Source organism: Cavia porcellus, unplaced genomic scaffold, assembly GCF_034190915.1.
Source record: "Cavia porcellus strain 051 isolate PalLab524CR breed Dunkin Hartley unplaced genomic scaffold, mCavPor4.1 scaffold_6, whole genome shotgun sequence".
Classification (NCBI taxonomy): Eukaryota; Metazoa; Chordata; class Mammalia; order Rodentia; family Caviidae; genus Cavia; species Cavia porcellus.
In genome coordinates this window covers 90,387,030-90,410,689 of record NW_026947489.1, presented here as the reverse complement: position 1 = coordinate 90,410,689, position 23,660 = coordinate 90,387,030, and the positions used below count along the sequence as shown (strand labels likewise).

General features: G+C 55.3%; 1 protein-coding gene across 4 annotated transcripts in view; it reads left to right on the top strand.

Moving 5' to 3' along the window:
* The window catches only part of B4galnt2 (beta-1,4-N-acetyl-galactosaminyltransferase 2 (SID blood group)), a 29,283-nt gene extending 13,820 nt beyond the window's left edge, over positions 1–15,463 (top strand). For 2 of the 4 annotated variants that reach the window (XM_063251398.1, XM_063251395.1), the window contains exons 2-11: positions 7,500–7,706; positions 7,867–8,004; positions 8,892–8,998; positions 9,404–9,441; positions 11,416–11,596; positions 12,209–12,295; positions 12,672–12,859; positions 13,241–13,381; positions 13,677–13,896; positions 14,231–15,463. In XM_063251398.1, the coding sequence (XP_063107468.1) occupies positions 7,570–7,706; positions 7,867–8,004; positions 8,892–8,998; positions 9,404–9,441; positions 11,416–11,596; positions 12,209–12,295; positions 12,672–12,859; positions 13,241–13,381; positions 13,677–13,896; positions 14,231–14,436 (1,443 nt within the window). In that variant the 5' untranslated portion in view covers positions 7,500–7,569 and the 3' untranslated portion in view covers positions 14,437–15,463. Of the gene's footprint in view, positions 1–488; positions 624–886; positions 1,010–7,499; positions 7,707–7,866; positions 8,005–8,891; positions 8,999–9,403; positions 9,442–11,415; positions 11,597–12,208; positions 12,296–12,671; positions 12,860–13,240; positions 13,382–13,676; positions 13,897–14,230 lie in introns of those variants that run through there. The other 2 variants (XM_063251396.1, XM_003467048.4) reach the window with 2 other exon arrangements.
* Positions 15,464–23,660: the final 8,197 nt, after the last annotated feature.

Below are 23,660 nucleotides of genomic sequence, written 5' to 3'. Positions count from 1 at the left end.
TTTTGTTCTGTTTTGTTTTTCGAGATAGGGGCTCGCTTTGTAATCCAGGCTGGTCTCAAACCCACAGCGATCCTCCTGCCTCAGCCTCCTGGGTGCTGGGATGACGGGCATGCACCACCCGGCCCAGCCTCCCCATTCTTCTGTTTTCTCATATCAGCCGTTTGCCAGTTGTTTTCATCTTCTCGTTAATTTATTTTTCACGGTCACCAGTCGGTGTTTGACCACATCCAGTGCCTGACCTCCACTTCTGCTCTCGGATTCTCTGAGCCCGCCTGGGGGTGGGGGCGGGGCCAGGGCGAAGCAGAGAACTCAGCTCGCGGTGGGGCGCGCTTGGCCGCCTGGACACAGCTTAGGCAGAAGCACAGAGAGGGCGACGGCAGCAGGGCGACGGGAGTGATCGCGTTTGTCTCTGCAGTGGAGGGAGAAGCACCCGCGCCGGCGGAGAAGGACGTAGTGGTCCAAGAAGGGGACTGTGCAGCGCGGCTGGCGTAAGCTGGGCGGCAGCGCTCGCTCAGTGCGCATCCTGGTTACCCGCGCAGTGCGGGCGCCCGGCGCCTGCGGAGCTCGGGCTGGGGCCGCAGCCGGTGACGGTCCCACTGCCTGCCGGCCTCTCCTCCTCCCCGGTAAAGCTCCGAAGCCACCGAGTCTCTAGCCAGCAGGTCTATCCAGGCCTCCCCTGCTAGCTGCTAGCTGCGCTCGGCCTCAGTTTCCTCCTCTGGAAAGTGCGGCGAATCCCCCTGGTAATCAATGGTCCTGCGGAGATAAAGCTGAGATCACCGCGGTCCTTTCAGCGGGGAACATCAGAGGGACCGACCAGGCGACACGGGCGTGGGACGCGCGCCACTGTGCGCGTGCAGGCACCCGGGGCTCAAGAGGGAGGGTGGGGTGCACGGTGGCGCCGCCCTCGACCTCGCCACCTCCTCCGCCCGCCTGGCTCTCCGAGGCCCGGCCTCGCGCAGTCGGCACAGTGGTCACCGGCCGGGCTGCGCTCCGGGATGACTGCGGGCGGGTGAGTGAGCGTCCCCAATGCAGCCCGCGCCCGGCCCCCCAGGGGGCGCCCACAAGCACAGGGCCGCGGGTGTTCTGGTACAAATCTGGGACCCAGTCTCGGGGGCGCGAGAAGGGGAGGAGGGGGCGACACCATCCGTTCATGTCCCGGGCTCAAGGCAAGGTGGGGCTCGTGCTGCGCACAGAGCTGGGGCGCAGAGGCAGGAGGGTCCCCGGGGCGTGGAGCCGCTGCTTCCCGTAGTTTTGGAATCCAGAGGGGGCGGAAGGCGGGGTTTTCCAGCTCTGCGCAGCCTGGAGGCCGAGCGGCCGTCTCTCTCCGTGGTGGCGCGCGCCAAGGAGCCCCTGGGGGTTAACCTCACGCGACCGGGGTGCGGGCGGGAGTGACCAGCGTGAATTCAGCTTAGCTTTACATTTTCACCCACACGAGGGACAGCACCCGGGCTCAGCCTTCTGCAGAGGGCTGAGCTCGACTGTACGACCCTCGTGCCTCGGCCTCCGGAGAAGCTGGTGTTCTGAGCTTCTGCACCCCACCTGGTGTAAATTAACTTTGATAAACTACAAAGCAAGCTCGGAAATAAATATGCGTCGTGCTCGCTTTTAGACGCCCCTGCGTTTTTCTTTTCTTTGCTTTTTTCAAGCTCTAAGGTATATTAAATATTGACAAGGAAGTCATCTCGGGAAAACGCAGACATGCAGTGCAGGAAGGAGGGGTGACGTTTAGCGCGCGTATAGAGGAGTTCGTGGCCGGCCGGGTGGGGCCCGGCCTCAAGGGAGCCGGGAGCCGCAGCCTGGGGCTCCCGAGCCTCCTCAACCAAGCCGGTCAGGAAGGTGGGAGTTGCGGCTTGGTTTGGTTTGGTCCTGGGGTTCGAACCCCGGACGTTTCCTAAATCAGACAGGTCCGAGCTGCATTTCCAGTTCCCAAAGATCCTACACCCCCGCGGGTCGCTTTGTTATTTTTAGATTACTTTTTTGCAGTACTGGGAAATTGAACCCAGGGACGCACTGCTGCTGAACTCCCTCGCCCCAGCCTCAGGTTTTTATTTATTTTTAAGGTTTTATTTTGAAATAGCCTTGGTAGGTTCCTCAAGTGGAACTTAAATCTGTAATCCTCCTGCCTCAGCCTCCCTGAGTGCCGGGATTAGAGACCACTCTTCTGAGATCTCCCAGAGCGGCGGAATGGAAGTAACCGATGCTCAGGAGCCCTCGGGCCGGGACAGGGACCTGACGCTCTCAAGGCCCCTGATGCCTCCGCTTCCTTTGGGCCTTGAGGAGCTGGGAGCCAGCAGGGCTGGCAGCTGCTGTCGCTGGGAGGTTTTTTCTTCCAGGATCTCACTCTGCAGTTCAGGCTGCCTTGAACTCACATGATAGCCAGACTGGCCTGGGACTTGATCCTCCTGCCTCAGCTTCCCGAATACTAACGATACAGGGATGGTATCTCGAACCTCCAAAATGAGTCAAGAGAAATACCGTAACTCCCGACCCGCCAGGTGTCCGAGGCTCCGAGTTCCTGCTCCCTAATACCACAGAGCGGATTCCAGGCACAATGGAGGCTGAGCAGGAAAAATTTATTGGGAGAGCTCCTGTGGAGGGACAGGAGAGGACCACACACCCCACGTCTGGGGGGAGCTTTGCAGAGCACAAACACTCGGGTACAGCGTGGGCTGCAGCCATGAGAACCCACAGAGTCAGGTGCAGCCGCTTAGGGGACGCTGACCGGAGGGGAAGCCGGTCCGCAGGGGCAGGCAGGGAGGGCACCAAGGACTTCTCCGGCAGGCGAGGGGTCGGGGTCCTGGTCACCCACTGAGGTCTCGGTCCGAAGTTCCGGCTGGCCTTGATGTCACTATGTGGCCCAGACTGGCCATGACCTTGTGGCGATCCTGTGCCTGGCCTCTCGCGGTGGTGCCCACGCTGGCTCTTTTGTAGTAACTTTGAGCCGCTGCCTCCAGCTGGGGTGTCTCTGCCCCAGTCACTGTGCTTTCTGCCTTTTGTCCTGGCTTATTTGAGGGCCTGGCGCCACCTGGCTGCCTAGGATGTGCCCGCATGCTTAAGCCATCTATGGCTGGATTGAGGGCGTGGCACCAGCTGGGCAACGCCATGCGTTTCAATGAAAAATGACCAGGATTGACCGAGGGCCTGAATGGAGCATTTACTTCCTCATCACTGAGTCTCCTGGTGCTGCCTCCTACAGCAAACCTCGTCACCTCCTGCCACCTCTCCTGCCGCTGAGGAGGACCCCGAGGGTGCAACAGGAGTCTAACCTACTTTTTTATTATTTGTGGCACCGGGGATCGAACTCATGCCCTCGCTGAGACCCGGCTACGATTCGCCCTTCAGGGGACAAACTGAAGGTCACAGATTCCTTTTATTACACCTCCTTTTGAGGTATAATAAAACCTTTTGAGGGTTTTGAGGTTTTATTATACCTCAATCCAAGAGCCTTACTGGGCAGGGACTGACAGCTTTCTACCTGGAAGCCAACACTGAGGCCTCCTAGTTGGCAGTAGGGAATTCTGGTTATTCTGGGGCCAACCATCCTGCAGATAGGGAGCTGTGGGCTTTTTCTTTTTTAAAAAAGTGTGTATTTGTGTGTTTGTGTTTTTTTGAGAGAGTGTCTCACTATGTAGTCCAGGCTGGCCTCGAGCTCCCAGTGATCCTCCTGCCTCAGCCTCCCCAGTAATAATTCCCAGGGATAATTCCCACCCTACTAGACATTCAGAATGCTGAATTCTTGCGGGGAGTGAATTCCAGGAAGAACAGAGGTCGGAGAGAAAGAATTCAGTGAGAGGAAGAAAGCTTCTGCCCAAGAGGGACAGCAGGGTCCCAGAAAGTGGGCTGCCCCCAACCCCACTTTTCAAGGGTGTTTTAGTGAGCACAGCCACGAGGTGAGGCGGGCTCAAGGGGGACCAAGCTGTCGGCCACTAATAAGATCACCAGGACGGTCGCTTAGGTCATTTTGGCCCCTTGGGAAGCCACAAGGTGGGACAGAACTAGGTCCACCAGTGAGCTCACTACAAGTACAGCGCTTGTGAAGATTGATGCAATGGGGATCAAATGGGGACGCGGGTCACTTAGCCAGCTCACGGGGCGGACCAGGACTTTGCTGGGAGGGGTGGGTGAGGGGGCTTGGACCCACAGGCGCTGGCTGCCTGTTTGGGGGAAGCAGTCACTGCTCCTCCCCTGCAGGGAGAATGGGGTGAGCGGCTCCTCTCCCCCAAGCCCGGCCCCCAGTGCCTGCGTCTCCAGCCACTGCGTCGGGGCTCTGAGCTCTCCAGGGCAGCGTGCCACTGCTCCCGCAGTGCCCACCTAACCTTGCTGGCTAGTCCATAAATACCACTGTGTTCGGAGCCTCTGCCATGGTCTTTTTCCTTTGCTGCCCTGGAATTGGAGCCCAGGGCCTGGTGCCTCTGAGCAAGTCCTGTATCCAAGTCACCCTGTTCCGCTCCCAGATTCCTAGGAGTCATTTCAGTTCTGTGGCACCCCTGGCTCGCCTTGACATTTAGTTTTCTCTGTGCAGATACCTTGTAAAAATTCTGAGCTGAGTGTGGTGGTGCACGCCTATAATCTTGACACTCGGGAGGCTGAGGCAGGAGGATCCCTGTGAGTTTGAGACCATCCTGAGCTACAAAGTGAGCTCAAGGCCAGCTGGAATTGCACAGCGAGACCCTGTCCCAAACGACAGTAAATAAATAAATGATAGAGCTTTGATGCCTATTTAAATATTTCTGTCTTTCTCAACACAGGCCTTTGTTTTCGGCTGGCTTTAACTTTGCTTGAAAGGTGATCTCCCTGTGTGGCCCAAACTGGGTTTGAACCCTCTACCCTTCCGACTTAGTTACCTGGGGAGCAGCCCAGATTATGGGCCTGCACCGAGGTGCCCGCTGTCTCACCGGGCTCATCTCTGCTGCATGATTCCCAGAGGGATTACTGCCATGAAGCACATGGAAGTCCTGAAGTTAATTATTCTGTTGGCTTGTTAGTCGCTGTGGTTTGGTCTGGTATTTTGAGACAGGGTCTCACTGCATAGTTCAGGCTGACACTGACTTTTCCTCACTATGGAGTCCAGACTGGCCTCAAACTTGAGGTGATTCCTCTGGCCTCAGCCTCCCAAGTGCTGGGAAGAAGCGTGTGTTACCACGCCCGGCTGATTGTAAAGTTTATTTCTAAGCAAAAGACAAGGCTTGGTCACTTGGCTTCCACTGGGTGCACAGGGCCAGGCTGCCCCTTCTGGGGACAGGAGACCCCCTTCCCCGCCCGCAGCCAGGAAGAAGCTGATTGCAGGCTCTGGGCAGCTCAGGTTCCGGCTCAGCCTCTGAGGGGACGGGGCTGGTCGTGTTCTTTCCTCATTTTGCTGTTTGACTTGGCTTCGTGGTGCGGTGGCTTTTCCGGTCCTGGGCACTGAACCCAGGGCCCTCACACTGAGCTACACCCCAGCCCTGCTTGTGTTCTGTTCTTTATTCAAGACGGGGTCACACTAGGGGCTAAAGCTGGGCGGGAACATTTTTGTTGTTTTGCGGACCTGAGTAGAAGTTTGTTTTCTGAACTTTGGGTGATTCAGGTCAGGATGTGGTGGCTGCAGGTGGTGGCCTGCAAACCCCAGTGTCATCCTGTGTCTAAGGCTTGGGTCCCTGCTAGAGGGGACTGCTTGCTGTCACCCGGGGTACCCCTGCGGCCACCAGGGCTCCATCCCCAGCCCCAAGTGCACCCGCACTGCCTGCGGATTCTGTTTCCCCTCTAACTCCAGGAGGCTGTGGACCCCCAGTGGGCAGCCCGGCCGGCACTGGTCCCGGGGAACTCAGTCTGAGCTGGAACTTGTGACACTCCTGCCTCAGCCTCCCAGAGCGGAGCAGTGACATGCCCATTCTTTGGAAACGTTTGTCAGACGCTCAGAAACTTGATCATTTTTAAGTTGTTTTAGCTATGATAACCAAGCATTGTTATCTTCCAAAAATTACTAAATCCAAGGGCCTATTCTATGTGTTCTGGGGGGATAAAGGGCACGTTTTACTAAAAATATTTAATTGTTTCCTCCCACACTTTCCCAGGGCCTGAAGCTGAGCCTCTGAAAATAAGCATTCCATGAATGAGAGGCCTTTTGGGTTTTTGGTTCTAGAAGACTGAGAATGTGTACTTCCACACCGCAAGGCTGAGGGCAGAAGGGTCCCGTAAACCTGGTTAAAGTCTAACCCCGAGCTATCATGGTGCCGTTCCCTGAACAAACGCAGCACTGCAAGCTTAAAGTGGGTCAGGAAATTACTCGGATCCGGGCGGCAGCCTTGAAAAGACCCAAAGAAGGAGTGGTAGCCGGTCTGCCCTGAGAGCCTCCCAGGTCTTGGGATTTGGGTTCTGTACGGTTGGAAACATAGGCAACTATCGGAGTATTTTGGGGCTTGATCTCACGAGATTTCTCTCTCATTGGCTTGTTGGTCAGTTGGTCTGCTTTGTTTTGTGTTTGAGAGAGGATCTCACCGTGTAGCCCAGGCTGGTTTAGAAGGCCTGGCGATTCTCCTGCCTCAGCCTCTCCACATGTCTGCCACCATCCCTGGGTGGTTAGTTGGTTTTGAGCCAGGGTCTGGCTCTGTAGCTCAGGCTGGTCTCAAATTCCTGGGCTCAGGTGATCCCCCAGTACCTGGGAGGACAGGCGTGGTCCACGCCCCCTTCTAGGTCTCCTCTGTAGGAACAGGATCCTAGTGCAGGAATGGACACAGAGATGGAGAAAGTGCTGGCAGCGACCTGAGGTTGGTTGCCGGTCTGCAGGGCGGGCATCTGGGAAGCAGTCCAGATGCAGGATGGCCTAGGGGAAAGGAGGAGACAGAGCCTCAGTATGGAGCCCAGGCTGGTCTCCGACACGCCGCAATCCTCCTGTCTCAGCCTCCCAAGGGCTGAAATTACAGATGGGGCTGCTTTGAGAGTTTCTAGACATTTCCACAGCTGGATCCGAGGCTGCCTTTGGAGGGCACGTGAGGCTACGTGACTGAACCATTTCCATTTTATTGCGGCTGTATGTACTGACCGGGGCTGGCTTTTGCAAACATTCAAAGATCTCTTTCACAGACTGTGCATTGTGTCGGTGTGTTCTCTGCTGCTTTTCACACACTGCTCACACACGCACGCACGCACGCACACAGAGCTGGATCTATCCAGGGGCACTGGGAGACCAGGCTGGGGCTCACCATTGTGCTACACCCGGCCTGCTTGGTACATCTTGAAACCTGATCTGTTGAAAAAACAAATGAGAGACATCCTAGCACTGAGGAGGCTGAGGCAGGGTGATTGCCGTGAGTCTGAGGCCAACCTGGGCTATACAGTGAGACTGTGTTTCAAAAAAACAAAAAAGAAAGAAGAGGAGGAATAGGAGGAGGAGGAGGAGTACTTAGTGCTAGGAAGCAGGGATGCGCCTCAGGAGTCCGGTGTTTGCTCAGCATGTGCAAAGGCCCTGGCTCCCTCCCCAGCTTGGGGAGAGAGCTTAACCCTGCTGTTCTGTGTCCCTGAAGCTTTAGGGCCCTATGGCTCCTCAAGAGGTTGGTGCTGATCCTGGGACTCAGCCTTGGTGTCCTTGTCATCATGCTCAGAAGCAACATCCTTCAAGTGATGCTGGCCAGCCCCGAGCCTGAGCACCTGCCGCCCACCCTCGATGCCCCTGTCCTCAGCCTCCTGCCTGAGCAGCATCTCCGGGGCCTGTTCTCCCTCAGTGGGCTCTGGTGAGGTCCCGGGGTCCCCTCCTCCTGGCTCCTCCTGTGGTGTCCTGGCCCTTGGTGCTCTTTGTTTGTTGTGTTGTGGCTCGGGACAGGGTCTTGCTCTGGCCTCCTGCTCACAGTGATCCTCCTGCCTCAGCCTCCAGTGCTCTCTTGCTGTTTTCAGGCTGTTCCCTAAAAACCAGTGCACATGTGCAAACACCCAGAGTCGAGGAGGATACAACTTCCGGAGCGCCTACAAGGAGAAAGACCTCCCCGCCGTGGACGCCAGGAGGCAGGCGGAGTACAAACACTTCCAGAGAAGGTGACAGGGCCGGGGTTGCTTCCCTGGGGTGGGGAGCTGGGGGTGCAGCTGGTAGAATGATCCAGAACACACAGGCGAAGGAAATGAGGGCTTTGTCCTTTCAGGACAGCTTCCAGGGCTCTCCAGGTATAAAATATTTCATTAGGCAAAAGGTGGCCTGGCCAGTGTGAGATTGGGAGTTTGATCCCCGGTACAAGGAAAAAAACCACCCAAAAGGTGAAGGGTGCAAGTTTGAGTCTCACTTGGACAACTTAGACCTTGTGTTAAAATAAACATTTTTAAATTTTCTTTTTGTGGGGGCTGGGGATTTAGCTCAGCGGCATAAGCACCTCCCTTGCAAGCAGGCAGTCATGAGTTTGATCCCTGGTACCGATAAAAACAAAAAAGACCAAAAAAAATTTTTTTTCTTTTTGTACCGGGAATCAAATTCATGCCCTTGTGCATGCCACGCAGGCCCTGTGGCACTGAACTGTGTCTCCCCGCCCCAAGCTCTGTTTTATTTGAGAGAAAGTCTCTCTATGAATTCTAGGCTGGCCTTGAACTCACTGTGTAGCCCAGGCCGGCCTGAAGCTCATAGCGATCTTCCTGCCTCAGCCTCCTAGTGCTGGGATCACAGGTGTGTGTCACTGTGTCCTCGGACTGTGCTTTTAAAAATGTGTTTTTAGGGCTGAGGGTTTAGCTCAGCGGCACAGCACCTGTGGCAAATGAGAGGCCGTGAGTTTGGTACCATAAAAAAACAAAACAAAACAACACAACACAAAACAAAACAAAACAAAACTGCTTTGCTGTAAATCAGCTCAGGCCTTCCTGGCATTTGGGATGGGGAGGAGGCGGGCGTGGCTGCACCGGATGGGGCTGGGGCCTCGCTCATGGCCGCTTCTCCACAGAGAGGGGCTACCAGAGCCCCCGCCGCTGCTGGCCCAGCCCAACTTGCCCTTTGGGTACCCGGTGCACGGCGTGGCTCTGATGCCCCTGCACACCACGCGCATCCCAGGTAGGCGCAGCTTCTCCTGAGACAGCGCCCTCGCGCGACGGGGACCGCGAAGAGCTGAAGGAAGCGGTCGTTCTTGGGGTGCAGATGTGTGTGCCTCTTGGGGCGAGGCTGGCTTCAGGGACACAGCCTCCTTGCTGGGGGTGTCAGGCCCCTGATTCCTATCCCTAAGGGTGATTCCTTCTGCCACCTGGCAGGTGCCGCTGCCACCTCCCCTGAGGCGAGGTGACTTGCCGGGGCCTTGCGTCCTCACAGGAGGACACTGGGGCCTCGGGAGTGACCGCCGACAAGTGCCAGGGAGGTGACGTTCAGAGGGGCTCTCGGGGATGCGTAGGAGTCGGCGAGGGAGGGGAGAGCCCTGGGGGCCTCTCTGATGGCAATTCTGTCCTCCCTTTCCGTGGCCCCCAGGTCTCCAATTCGAAGGGCCAGAAGTCCCAGTCTATGAGGTAAGCACCCCATCTCCAGAGGACAGGAGCACCCCAGTCCCGGGTTCTGCTGCTGCTGGTCCTGTGGCCGCCACAGTACCCCGAGGGCGACTCAGGGGTGGAAAATTCGCTGGTTTGGCCCCCCCTCGTCTCAGCCCAGGGCACGGGGGGTGGGGGGGTCCCTGCCGGGGGAGTAGAGCTGCTCACCCCACGTGCTGGTGAACAATAAGCAGAGAGAGGGCGAGCGGGGGACAGTGGGACCGAGGAGGGTGCCGCCACCGAGGGCTGCAGCCTGACACCTTCTGTCCTTGTTCGCAGCCCTGGCTGTGCCTGCCGTTCCTGCGCTTCGGGCCCCTTCTTCTCTGGGTTTATCCTTTTTTTTTTTTTTTTTTTTTGTGGTACCTGGGATCGAACTCACGACCTTGCGCTTGCCAGGCAGGTGCTTATGCCACTGAGCTAAATCCCTGGCCCTTATTCATTTATTTTTTTGAGACAAGGTCTTGCTATGTAGCTCAGGCTGACCTGGAACTCATGGAGATACTCCTGCCTCAGCCTCCCGAGTCCTGGGATTTTTTTAAAATCAGGAACTGAACTCAGGACCTCACCTTTGCCAGACAGATGCTGTGTTGCTGAGCTATATCCCTAGCCCCAGAAAATTTACTTGTTTTTTAATTTTTATTAAATTAGTGGGGAGGTGATGTGTGTGCATAACACAGCTTAATTCTTTTTTTTTTTTTTTGTCTTTTTCGTTTTTATCGGTACCAGGGATCGAACTCACGACTGCCTGCTTACAAGGCAGGCGCTTACGCCACTGAGCTAAATCCCCAGCCCCACAGCTTAATTATTTTACATCCCCTGCTTCTCCTCACCTCTTAGTCCCCTTTCTTTTGGCCAAAGATCCTTCTCCCTGTTGCCTACTAATCCACTAATCTGCTGACGGACAGATTGGCCAGTTCCACGCTTCGGCTGTTAGGAGCTGGGCCGCCCTAAACCTGGGTGCGCGCGGGTCGCTGTCACGTGATGTCTTTAACCCTTTGGGGAAGATTCCTGGAGGGGGAACAGCCGCCTCAAGGGGACTTTTCTAGTTTTCATTTTTCAAGGCTGCACCCGGCTGTACCCCGGCAGCAGTGCAGGGGGCCCCTTCCCCCTTCCCCCGCAGCATTCACCGTTACCCAATTTCGGGGTTCCAGCCATTCTTCCTGGGGTGAGGTGGTATCTCAGGGCAGCTTCTGTCTGCACTTCCCTAACGGCCAGGGGTGACAAGCCTTTTATCCTGGCCATCTGTGCTTCGTCGGAGAAGTTCTTTCGGTGCCCAATTTTGATTGCCTTTTATTCTGGGGGGTCTAATTGTTCTCAGTCCTTTGTGTACCCCGGATGTGAGCCCTCCGTAGAGGAGCCGGAAAACCCCCCCCCCTCTTCTGTAGCTCACTCGATGGGCTGTTTCCTTCTTGGGGCTCCAATTTACTTTAAAAAATACACTCGTGGTTATCTGCAAGGTGGTGGGAGGCTGAGGCAGGAGGAGCACGGCTCCCAGGCCATCTTGGGCTGCGCGCATGAATGAAAACCAGAAGCTGCCGGAGTCACAGGTCTAGAAGCAGGCGACCCGCAGGCCTAGGGCCAGGGCTGTCCGAGCGGTCAGCCAGGGGCGGCCCTGGTGCCTCGCGCCCCCGTGCGCGCTGCCCTCTGCTGGCCACACCGGGTAGTGTCCATCTCAGGAAAACAATATCCTCTCACCTCTGCATTTAGCAACCTGGTCTGGAAGAGGGAGCCAAGGGGTTTTGATTTGTTCGTTTTGACACAGGAGCTCACGCTGTAGTCCAGGTTGGCCTCAAAGTTCTGGAAATCTTCCTGCCTCAGCCTCCTGAGTGCTGGGATCACAGGCGTGCGCCACCACGCCCAGGCTGAGTCATTGCTGACCGGGTGTGAAGCTTCTGTTGGGGGTGACAGGGAAGGTCTAGACCTGTACTCACGGGGGCGAACTTGCCCCCTCCCCAGGTCACGCTGACGGCCACTCTGGGGACACTGAACACCCTTGCTGATGTCTCGGACGGCGTGGTGCAGGGCAGGGGCCAGAAGCGGCTGAACATTTCCACCAGTGACCGGAAGCTGCTGAACTTCGTCCTGCGTCACGTGACCTACACAAGCACCAGCTATCAGCACAACCGCGTGGACGTGGGTGAGGCGGCTGCGCCGAAAGCGCTTGGGCCGCGGGGTCTCCCTCCTCCGGGAAGCCCGCCCGGCTTTCAGATTCTTTCCGGGCTGGGTTCCAGCCCCCGGGACTTCCTCTACCCAACAGCACCCCGTAGACTTTTTTTTTTGGGGGGGGGGGTCCTTGACCCAAGCCCAAGCTCATGAGTTCCTGCGCAGTGCTCAGAGCTGTCTTCAAGCCGGGCAAGGTGCCACATGCCTGGCATCCCTGCTTGGAAGAGGCTGAGGCAGGAGGATCACTGCAAGTTTGAGGCTAGCCTGGACTGCATAGCGAGACCCTATCTCAAGGGAATAAAATAATAATAAAAAAAGAAAAGAAGACAACTCAGACCCTAGAATCCCCAAACTCTCCTGACCCCCACACACGCACGCACGCACGCACAGGGGAGGAGACATGAGTTTAGCGCCCCTCAGCCGGTTGCCCCCAGACACCGCACAAGTCAGGATCCCAAACGTCATCGACCCTTAGGGGGCTCAGTGATCCCTGCCACGTCCCCCCCTACCCATCACCCTGGCCTCCTGGGAGGCGTGGCTTTGATCTGCAGAGGCCATGGCGGCTCTGATCGCTTCTCTCCTGCAGTGAGCTTGGAATCCAGGTCTGCAGTCGCCAAGTTCCCTGTGAGCATCCGCTACCCCCCCATCCCCAAGCTGTACGACCCGGGACCAGGTGAGCCCCGATGAAACAGAGCTGGAGGAGTACGGGTCAGAATATAGGTTTGGGGAGCTCAGTAGCACAATCACCTGCCTGGCAAGCTCAAGGTCCTGAGTTCGATTCCCAGTACCAAAAAATCAATCAGTCAATCAATTTATCTATCTATCTATCTATCATCTATCATCTCTGAGATTTGTTTGGAGGAAAGAAATTCTAGCCTGCGATCCCCTACACTGCTCAATTATATTTAATTAAGCCAGACAGGCTTGTCATCCCACTGCTGGGAGGCTGAGGTAGGAGGATCACCTGAGTTTGAGGCCAGCCAGAGCGAGAACTTCTCTCAGAAATAAGAAAGCAGACACAGACTCTGGCTGCCCCAACTTTTGTCCAGAGAGAAAGCTGCGGAACCTGGTGACCATTGCCACCAAGACTTTCCAGCGCCCCCACAAGCTGCAGGCCCTGCTGCGGAGCATCCGGGAGTTCTACCCAGACCTCACGGTGATCGTGGCTGACGACAGTGACCGGCCCGTGAAGATCGATGATCCACATGTGGAGCACTACATCATGCCCTTTGGGAAGGTGTGGCCTCCTGGGCCAAGGTGCTGGGGCCCTCCACTGAGTCCCAGATTCAGAGCAAATCACCCCCATGTTTCAGCATTAATGGGGCAATTGTTCCAGCCTCCTTCAGGAGGCTGAGGCAGGAGGATCTCTGAGAGTTCAAGGCCAGCCTGGGCTATAGATAATGAGATCCCATCTGAAAAAAAGCAAAGTTATTGTCCCTTCACGAGCTTTCCTGAGACCTGGACTCCCCATAACCAGGCCTGGACATGGGGTTTACCCTGTAGGTGATGGTTTCATCTGTCTGGGTGCAGCCTGGCTCTGGGGACCCAGGAATCCCCCCAAGGACCCACAGCGTCTGGTGGAGTGGCGACCACCGACCTGACCTCCTGTTGCTCGTAGGGCTGGTTTGCGGGGCGGAACCTGGCCATCTCGCAGGTCACCACCAAGTACGTCCTCTGGGTGGACGACGACTTCCTCTTCACTCCCAAGAGCAGGATCGAGAGGCTGGTGGAGGTGCTGGAGGGCACGGAGCTGGACGTGGTAAGGGGCAGTGGCCGTGTGCTGGGGGAGGAAGAGGAGAGGAGGAGAGGCCGCAGGAGAGGGGAGGGAGGGGCCGCTGCAGGACGTGGTCAGGGCCCAGCTCCAGCATCAAGAGCGTCACATATGGAATCAGGACAGGCGTGAGTCCTGCCTTCACCTCCAGGGCGGTCCTCCTGCTTCAGCCTCTCCAGTGCTAGTATGACAGTCCTGTGCCGGATACAGTGGAAGGGAGGTGCAGTCCGGGGAGGCTTCCTGGAGGAGGCAGGCTGAAACCCGTCTTTGCGTCCGCCCCTAGGTGGGCGGCAGCGTGCAGGGAAATGTCTTCCAGTTCAAGCTGTTCCTGGAGCAGAGCGAAGACGGGGACTGCATTCACCGGAGGTCGGGGTCCTTCCAGCCCCTGGATGGCTTCCCTGGCTGCGTGGTGACCAGCGGGGTGATCAACTTCTTCCTGGCCCACACCGAGCGGCTGCAGAGAGTTGGCTTCGATCCCCGCCTGCAGCGGGTGGCTCACCTAGGTGGGTGTGAGGACAGGGCGGCTGGGGACGTGGGCCCCTGTTCCCCTTTACCCCGTCTGCGCCTCCCTGCTCACCCTTGCTCTTCCGGCCCTGCCACTCCCTCCCTTCCCTCCTTCCTGCCCTACTAACCCCCTTTCCAGAAAGCCCATTCCATTAAATTGCAATTGGTGGTGGTGGTGCACGCCTGTGATCCCAGCCCTCGGGAGGCTGAGGCAGGAGGATCTCTGTGAGGTCCCGTCCGGCTTGAATCACTAAGCGAGACCCTGTCGCAAAACAACACAGCTGCGCCCCTGCCCGGTCGGGTGACAGCTCCCGTTTCTTCCGTGCTTTGCAGAGTTCTTTATAGACGGGCTGGGCAGCCTGCTGGTGGGCTCGTGCCCGGAGGTGGTCATGGGTCACCAGCCCCGCGTGCAGGCCAAAGACGTGGAGCTGGCGGCGCTGGAGAAGAACTACAGCAGCTACCGGGCCAACACCCGCGAGCAGGTCCAATTCAAACTGGCGCTGCACTACTTCAAGAACCGTTTCCTCTGCTCCACATAAAGCGCAGGCCTGATTGGCTGTGGGCATCTGAGACTACCAATGAGCCGACTCAGGGCAAGCGGATGGGCCAATCAACGTTTACGGGTTATTAGGAATGGACCAATCAGTGATCAGAGCAGCAGGGAGCAAGTAGATTACAAGCCTTTTGGAAGCGTTCGCACTTGGAGACTGGGCTCCTGCGTCCCGCGCTGCAGGACCGGTGGCTGCGGGCGCCTGGCGGGTTTTTCGGTGGGAACCCTCTAAGCCCCAGAGCCGTGGACTCCGGTCCCGCCAACCGCACATTTTCATGTCCTTCTGTCTCGTGGACTCAAACAAAACAAAACACAACTGTGACCAACCAGCCTCATTGCCATAAAGTGACAGCTGGGTCAGCCGTGGTGACAGAAAGTGGACATCTCTTGGGACGAAGGTCGGCAAAGCGGGGTTGGGGAGCAGGCCGTGGGTCCCCCCGGCAACCGGGGGTGGGTGGTGGGGGGCCGTGGACGCAGTTACCCAAGAGTTCTTGAGCGCACAAAACCAGCAGGGAGCCAGGCGCGGTGGCTCACAGCAGTAATCCCAGCACTGGGAGGCTGCAGGAGGATCTCAACTTCAAGCCCAGCCCGTGCAATTTAGTGACTTTGTAAGAGCCTGCTTCAAAATAAAATATTTTTCAAAGGCTGGGGAAGTGGCTCAGTGCGAAGGTCCAAAGTTCAGTCCCCAGTGCCAGGAAAAGCAAAAGGAAACAAACACCTGGACCTTAAAGATAGCCTTCGCCTTGGCTAACTTGCAAACATAAGTGACACCTAATTTGGGTCATTTTGAGTAAATTCTTACGTTAAAAACAAAACTTACTCCCAGCTAGTCACAAGCAGCTAAAGAACATGGGTGTGTGAATTGCTTCTCTCTTTTTTGGTACCGAGGATTGAACTCATGACCATGCACTTGCAAGCAGGCACTTACGCTTCTGAGCTAAATCCTTGGCTGTGAATCCCTGGCTGCTTCTTAATTTAAATAATTTTAAGTAATTTAAATAAAATCCTTAGAACTATATTGTGCCTCTGGTTTTTCTTTCATGATGCTAAAATTGCCAGGCATCCTAGCACACACCTGAAATCCCAGTCCTCAGGGTGCTGAGGCCAGAGGATGGAGAGCTCAAGGCCAGCCTGGACTTCAGAGTGAAACCTGCAACTCTTGGCAATCCTCCTGCCTCAGCCTCCCTGGTGCTGGGATCCCAGGTGTGCACCATATGTCCAACCCTGTTTATGATTTTTGATAAGTGCAAAGTGTTAACACTATCACAAGAAGTGGATCTTTGGGAAACCCTTGCCTGCACCCCCAGAAGCTGGCCCTATGCTGTCCTGTGCCACGACCAATGCGGTTCCTAGGGTTCTTGGGATGAATGACTGCGAGCTGATGAGAAAATAAAGAGACAAGGCTGGGGCCAGGTGGAGTCTGTATCCTCCAGGTGGGAAGAAAGGAACTGGCTCCTCACTGCAGGGATGTTTATTTAAACCTTTTAGCAACTTCTTGTCATGTGGCACTCTGTTGTCCTAGGGATTCACTGTCAGATTGTCGTGTGTGTGTTTAGGCTTCTCTGGACTGAAGCAGCTTCTCCAGGTGGCTGCCCTCGGGCTCTCTTTGTGCTTGGAATCCTCTTGCTCCAGCCTTGCACGCGTGGTCAATTTCCACAACGGCTCCCAACAGTCCTGAACAGTTTCATGGGGTTCCACAGGGAGCCAGGGACCCCAGGCCTCGCCCTGGAGCTCTTTGGGCTCTTGCTAGAACTCGATCCCTTGACATTCACCTCCCAAACCCACATCTGGGGGGCACCAGGCTGACGACACTGTTAGTGGTGCTTGGGGGCCGATGGGGACTTTGAGGGGTACAAACTATCATTGGTCAGGTTTTTTAAGGAAACAAAATTGTCCGAAGTTCCTTAAAGTTTGTATGGTTATGGGCATGGTTGCTACGCCTGTAATCCTACCACTTGGAAGGCTAAGACCAGAGGATCACACTGAGATCTAGCCCAGGCTGGACTACATGGTTTGTTCTTCAAGGCCACCACTCTGGACTACATAGTGAGCCCCTTAAAAGGTTCTTGCCCCAGTATAGTTTACTGTATGGTTATGGTTATGGTGGTGGTCTAAGGTGGCAGAAGGCCAAAGCGGGACCCCCTCCCGCTTCCTCCTTCTCCAGCCCTGATTGCGACTCCCCTTTCTGTTTGTGTGCAAAGAAAATTCCAATCAACTCCTCGCCCGTCATCAATGCCTAACCCTTGTGCCACTTCTGATCAGAGGTCATAGAACCCCCGCCTCTCTGCATCTGGTCTAAGGAGACGGCCCAGCTGCCGTGGGTTCTGTGCTCCTTTCCAAGTCCTCAGTAAACCTGTTCTTTTTTTACTTTCTGCTTTTCTGTTGTGCCAGAAAACTCTAACATTTTGGTACCTTGAGGCCTGGCTGGCGGGGTGCTAGCTCCTGGAGCCCCTCCCAGCCCCAGCTGCTGCCTATGAACCCCCTTTCCTTCCTCGGGGACTGTGGATTTGGCGCCCCTGACCCCCATGCAGCAGCGACCCCCTCCCTCATCACAGGTGAGCTGCCCTCTGGGTTTTCTGTTTCCGCTCCTAGAATCCGCAAGCTTGGGTCAGCAAACCTGTCCTGCCTCCTGGACAGAGACGGCAGTTCTCACGCTTCCTGGCCAGGACAGCCCGAGGCAGCACTGTACCCCTCTTGTTCCCTGGAACCCCACCCCACACTCTTGGGTGATGCCCAGGAGAACGGGTGTGGGGGCTTTCAAAACAGGTGACGGCCCTTTGAGAGGCGTGACCAGGACAGCGTCCACAGCTACAGCTCTTCCGTCCTGAGCCAAGTTGTTCTCCCAGCTCACTTCTAATTTGGTCATGGGGGCCACATCCTGTCCCCCAAAAACACCTCTGGGGTACTGGTTCGTGACCGTGGTGCTCTCGGCCTCTAGAAGGCCATGAAAGCCCCAAGCTGTCCTGTCACTGATGCTTTCATCACAGTGGCGGCAGGAAGCTGGCAGGACCCCTCCCGGCCTGTGTCCCTCTGGGGACGGGTCCGTGCCCCCCTGTCCCTTGTGGGGGCCCTAGCGCCTCTGGCCCACGCTGCCCCTCCAGGGTCCCCTGCCTCCCACCGGACCCCTGAGATGAGGCGGCCCTGTCTCCAGGTCCCCACGCCCAGACCCCGCGGTCTTCTCAGCCACAGGTCTCTGAGCCCCGTTTCCTCTCCCCTTTCCTCACCCCTGCACTCTTCTCTACTCCCTCTCCAACCTCAGACTCCTCACCCCAAGCCATTTATCCCCTCGGGTGGCCCTCTTCTTTTTCCCCCTCTGCCCCCACGTTGTCATTCTCCCCGCTGTCCCACTATACTCGGTCTTGCCCATTTCAGCCACCTGGCAGGCCACATAGTATTTGACCGCCATCTTGGGCCCCATACCATATGGTCTTCAGCAGCCATCTTGCTGCAGCTCACATGGAGGACAGCCGCCATCTTGCGGCCCTCTGCCACAGGATTGTGTGCTGCCATCTTGTAACGGGTCAGGGTAAATGGCCGCCATCTTGGAGTCCTCATCATGGGATCAGCAGTGGCCATCTTGCTGCAGGTCACGTGATGACCAGTCGCCATCCTGTGCTCCCTCATCATGTAACTGGTAGCAGCCATCTTGTTGTGGGTCTCATGGCAACCAGTTACCATTTTGTGTTTCCTTCTCCCATGGTGACCAGCAGCCATTTTGTGGTCAATCACCCGGTAATTTCCCACAGACACCTGCTGGGGGGTTGGCAGCTCAGTGGCCATCTACACCTTCTCCTCCACAGCTTTCCCGGCCTCAGACCATTTCTCCCTATTCCCAAGGGGACAGGCTGATCCCAAGGGACCAGTTCATATCGTGTTCTTTTCCCCTTCACCGACCTGTCCGGAGTAGCCATACATTAGGTTCCTTTTCTGCTATTCTTATTTCAAGAGATCTCTATTAATTAAAATACCACCTGGTAACTTTAACCAGCTCTTGTTCATTAATTGGAGACCCCCAATAATCTCTATAGCTTTATAGGAGACACCCCAACTTAAGTCCATATGACTAACACAATTCATTGTTGCTGATCTGATGGTATATTCATGCCTGCAAATATAAAATTGGGATTTTTTTATGATGACAAATATTTTCTTTCAGATCCAGACGTCTGCTTTTTTCTTGTGGTCCAGCCAAGAAATCCAAGTCAAACCAACATGAGTTCACCAGTCAAATGATAATTTTTAAACAAAAATTTATGTAATGTCCATCAACAAGAGGACCTAAGAGCTGATGAGTTACAAATGCTATAACCTAAAAGCAGTTTCTAAACTTAACTGTCAGCCTACTGCTCATGTTGTGATTACATATGCTTTGGGCTGGGGATTTAGTTCAGCGGCATAAGCACCTGCCTGGCAAGCATGAGGTCATGAGTGTGATCCCTGGTACCACAAAAAAAAAAAAAAGATTATACATGCTTTGATTAAAGTTTGTTCTTGCTTAAAAGGTGCCAAACCCCAAGGCATCATACAGATAAAAACAATGACAAATATATTAAATTCCTTTTAGATTCCTTTTACTGGGATCCACCAGTCCTTTTCCGGAAAAAGGTGATATGATGCATAATGAGGCCATAATTAATTATATTCAACTGGCCTTAAACGACACCGCAGCTGATCTCTCTCCTAAATAAAAAAGGTAAAGTTAATAAAACAGGGCACCCTCCAAAATCAGATGGAAGTAGATATTCTAACAGCACAGGAGGTCCTTATACAATTGTAAAAACTAAATGTGTGTATGACAAATGAATGACATGTCAGTTTCTATAATCCCTGGACCTTATCCTTATCTCCTTATGGGAAGCCATTACTAAAATTATACTCATCAATACCCTGTTGGTTGTATTATTTGACTCCTGCTTAATTGATTCTTTGCCTTTATCTCCTCTAGACTTAAAGCTGTACACCTACCCAAGATAAAAACTAGATGTCTTGTGACCTTGGAGGAGACTGATAGCTCCTGCTGTGGGCCAGATCCCAAGACAGAAGGCTAAACGTGGCCCTCAAACCCCACAGGGAGACCTTCTTAATATGGCTTTTCGTGTTTTGCAACAACAGAGATAAAAATCAAAAGGAAAAATAACAATCTGATGTTTAGCAGTGACACTTGGAGCTCTGAGTCTGGTAAAACAAGACAAGGCGGAGCTGCCCGAGCCCCTCGCGGACCATGCTTCAAGGGTGACAAAAAGGACTCTGGAGAAGAGAATGCCCCTTCTGCAACCTCACGGGCCACTGGAGGAGCCACTGTGCTAGCCGCCAGAGAGCAGGTGAGCCGTCCTCTAAGTCCTTGCCCTCACAGGAGATCTCGTCACCACTGCATCGCTGGATTGATGGGGCTCGGGCCCCACAGCCCCCATTAAGTGTCCTTCTCAGAGCCCAAGTTCACTGGAGGTATCAGGTAAGACATTCTCTGCACTTGTGGACACGGAGGCCATGTACTGTGTTCTTCCTGATTTTCAGGCCCTTGTATGAAGTCCTCAGTCTCTGTAGTGGGTGTTGACGGCCAGCCTACACAGCCCCTGCAGACTGAGCCCGTTCCAGGCAGGTTCCAGACCCTGTTTACCCACAGCTTCCTAGCAACTCCAGCATGTCCCACACCCGCTTTAGGTGGGGACTTAACGTCTCCTTCACCGGCTCCCTCCCCACAGCTCTCCTCCTCCAGACACCCTCACAGAGTGCTGCACAGCCATCCCCTCCCCTCCCTTCTTCTCTGGTCATCCCATAGTTTGGGGCACCTCCAACCCCATCCACACTACCCATGCCACGCCTGTTTTAATTCATCTCGGGATCCCTCAATGTTTCCTCTCCTCGCGTTCCCCAATATCCCATAGCTCCCAAACATTTACAGGGACTTAAACCTATACTCAAGCGACTTTTAGACAATGGTCTTCTTAAACCTAGCCATTCACCTTACAATACTCCTATTCTCCCGGGACTCAAGCCTAAGGGGTCCTGTGGTCTGGTACAGGCCCTCAGGGTAATCAGTGATGCTGTTACCCCAGCTCACAGTGGTGCCAAACCCTTGTGCTATGCTCTCTCACATCCCTCCCTCCACCACTCACTTCATAGCCCGTAAAGATGCCTTTTTACCACCCCCACACCCCGATTGTCAGGATTCCTCGGTGTTCACCCCAGGTCTCAGCAGCTCCCACTGCCACCTCTGTGCTAGGACCCCTCCCCAGGGGCACACACCGCCCCTTCCTGTCCTGATCATCGATGTCAGGACTCAGCCCTGCTAGGACTGGCCGGTGGATTTTACACTCGTGCCCGGCCACAGAACTCTCAAACATCTTCTCACCTTTGTTGTTGTTGTTGTTGTTTTTTTAATATTGGTACCGGGGATCGAACTCACGATTGCCTGCTTGCAAGGCAGGTGCTTATGCTGCTGAGCTAAATCCCCAGCCCCTTTCTCACCTTTGTTTGTGCTTTTTCAGGTTGGATAGAAGCCTTCCCCACAACCAGGGAGATAGCTGATGTAGTTACTAACGTCCCGTTATAGGAAATCATCCCAAGGACTTCAACCAAAATGGAGCAGCCTGCCCCGTCTTCCTCAGACCTTCAACGGTGGTCAGGGGCGCTGGGCTGCCATCCTGGTTCCACGTGACTCAGGCTCAGCGGTGCCCTCCTAACCCTGCCTTCCCTGACCCTGCACATCCTGAGAGGTCAGCTCACCTCCTGTCGCCCGTCTCCATCTCACCAGGGCCCCACAGCCACAACCTTCAGGCCGGGTCCTGTTTCGTTGTCCTGTTTGGCTCCTGATCCCTTACACTCTGTTGCTTATTCTTAGTTCTCTCCGCCCTCAGCTGTGTGGTTAAACATGAGACCCCTGCACCTCTAAGATCTGCTGTCACGCATGGTGACACAGCCTTGACCTCCCACGCCTGCTCTGTAATCCCCAAGCACGGTTCCCCTGTCAGGCCTTGTGTTCCTCATGCTTCCCTCTCTCCAGCTCAACCCCTGGAGCACAGACGAGTCCTCCCTGCACGTTCAGCTTCTGCCCTTCAGGCGGAGAACAAGCACCTCTCAGAACCCCAGCCCTCCCGATCCACGCTTATTTTTCAGGTTCTTCCTCCCCAAGGCCCTGATGGAGCCACACATTTGGACCAAGGGCACCTTTCCTTCCGCCTCTCCTGGGTCCTCTAATTACGACAGTGGCTGCCTCCTCGTGGCACCTTGTCTCTCTGTTTCTCCAATCTAGGATGTGATCGTCACCAATGATTAATCCTTGTATGCACTGGAACACCTGGTACCAGCTTCTGCACGGGCATCCACGGTCACCTCGTCAACCCCAAACCCCAACACGACGCCTCAGTCCAGCAGGATGTAGTAAGAGAGACGTCGCCCTTTTCCTAGCAATGCAAAGCCTGAATGAAAGGCTCTTGCCCTAGAATAAATCACTGTAGTTTATGGCGGTTATGGCGGTGGTCTAAGGTGGCGGAAGGCTAAAGCAGGACCACCTACCACTCCCTGCTTCTTCCTCAGCCCTAACTGCAACTCCCCTTCCTGTTGGCACGCACAGAGAATTCCAATCGGTTCCTCACAGGGCACCGACATCCGCCCCATACACCACTTCAATCAGAGGCCGTAGGACCCTCTGCTCTCTGCATCCGGTCGAGGAGGAGACAGCGCAGGCGCCCTGGGCTGTGTGCGCCTTTCCATGTCAACTCAGTAAACCTGTTGGTTTGGTGCTTTTGCTTCTCTATTGCGCCAGAAGACTCTAACACCCCTGTCTTAAATAAATTAATTAAAAAATAAAATCTTTTGAGATAAGACCTTGTTGATTAGGCAACACTCACCTTGAACTTTTGATCCTCCTGCTTCAGCCGGGGCATAGCCAGCTTCTCAGGAATGCACCTCCACACTTGCCTGCAGGTCCCCTCTCTCCCTTTATCTCTCAGTCTCTGTCTCTTGTTTTTTGAGACAGGGTTTCAATCCTCCTGCCTCAGCCTCCTGAGTGCTGGGATGACAGGCACGCGCCATCTCACCCCATTTATGTCCCTCCGTGACCCCCGCTCTTCAACGACGAATGTGCTGGTATGTATCCTCCTGCGCTTACATTTCCCGTAATGGTTTTTCTTTTAAGATCTAAAAAGAGAATGAAATTAAAAAAGTAAGTTCAGTATGAGAATAAAAGATTGATGTTTGCTGTTTTGGAAATAAAATGAGCCCTAAACCCAAACCTGGGCGGTACAGGCAGGTGGGGCGCACCGAGGACTCAGGGACCCTGGTCACCCCCACAAGGTGGCGCTGTTGGCTTGTGTGGCTCAGCCGGGCTCTGGACTGCAGGACCGTGAGGGACGCACCAACTACCCCGCGCTGTGGGAGGCAGGTGTGGACCTTTCCTGTACCCCAGCGGGGTTTTACTGTATGCGCTGACCGGTAAGCAGAGTTTTGGTTTGGCTTGGCTTATATATCTTTAATTTATTCCCCATTTCAAAAACATTTTATGTGAGGCTGGATCTCGTTAAATAGTCCGGGCTGGCTCCCAACGCATGGGGATCCTCCTGCCTCAGCCTCCTGAGCGCTGGGCTCGCAGATGTGAGCCAGGACACCTGGCAGATTTCCGTAGTTACCGCACAGTGCTAACTGTGCAGCTTGTTTATTTTACCCGTTTTCACTGCACTGTGATAAACACGACACCGGAGAACATTCCTGAACCTTCCTGATCGCGCATCCCATTTCCGGCCGGGTACTGCAGCAGGGTAAGTGATTTCCCCTGGGGAGGCTGTTGAGTCACGTGTGCGTAACCTTTGACCCTGCCCACGTTCACCCTAGACGGGAAGCCCTGGAGGACTGATTGTGACCCCTTCAAGACGTCGACCCCCGTGGGTCAGCTCCAGCCACACAGCCTCGGCGGGGTAAGGGGGCCGAGGCTTGAACCCCACTCCCCTCCGTGCCAGCCCGCTTCCCTCCCGGTTCGGCCAAAGTGCGCAGCGAACGGGCGGCTTCCTGTTAATAAATAAATAAATAGCAGCAAGCGGGAAGCTCGGGCTGCGCGTGCCGAGCCTGGTGCCTGGAACCAGCCGTCCTCGGACCCGGGAGGACGCGGAGGAAAGGACAGCGCGGGCCAGGGACGCTCGGGTCGCATGGGACAAGGAAGAAGCCCGGGATGCACCTCGGGGACCCGGGCCCGGGGGACGCGCGGCGAGCCTTGCCGAG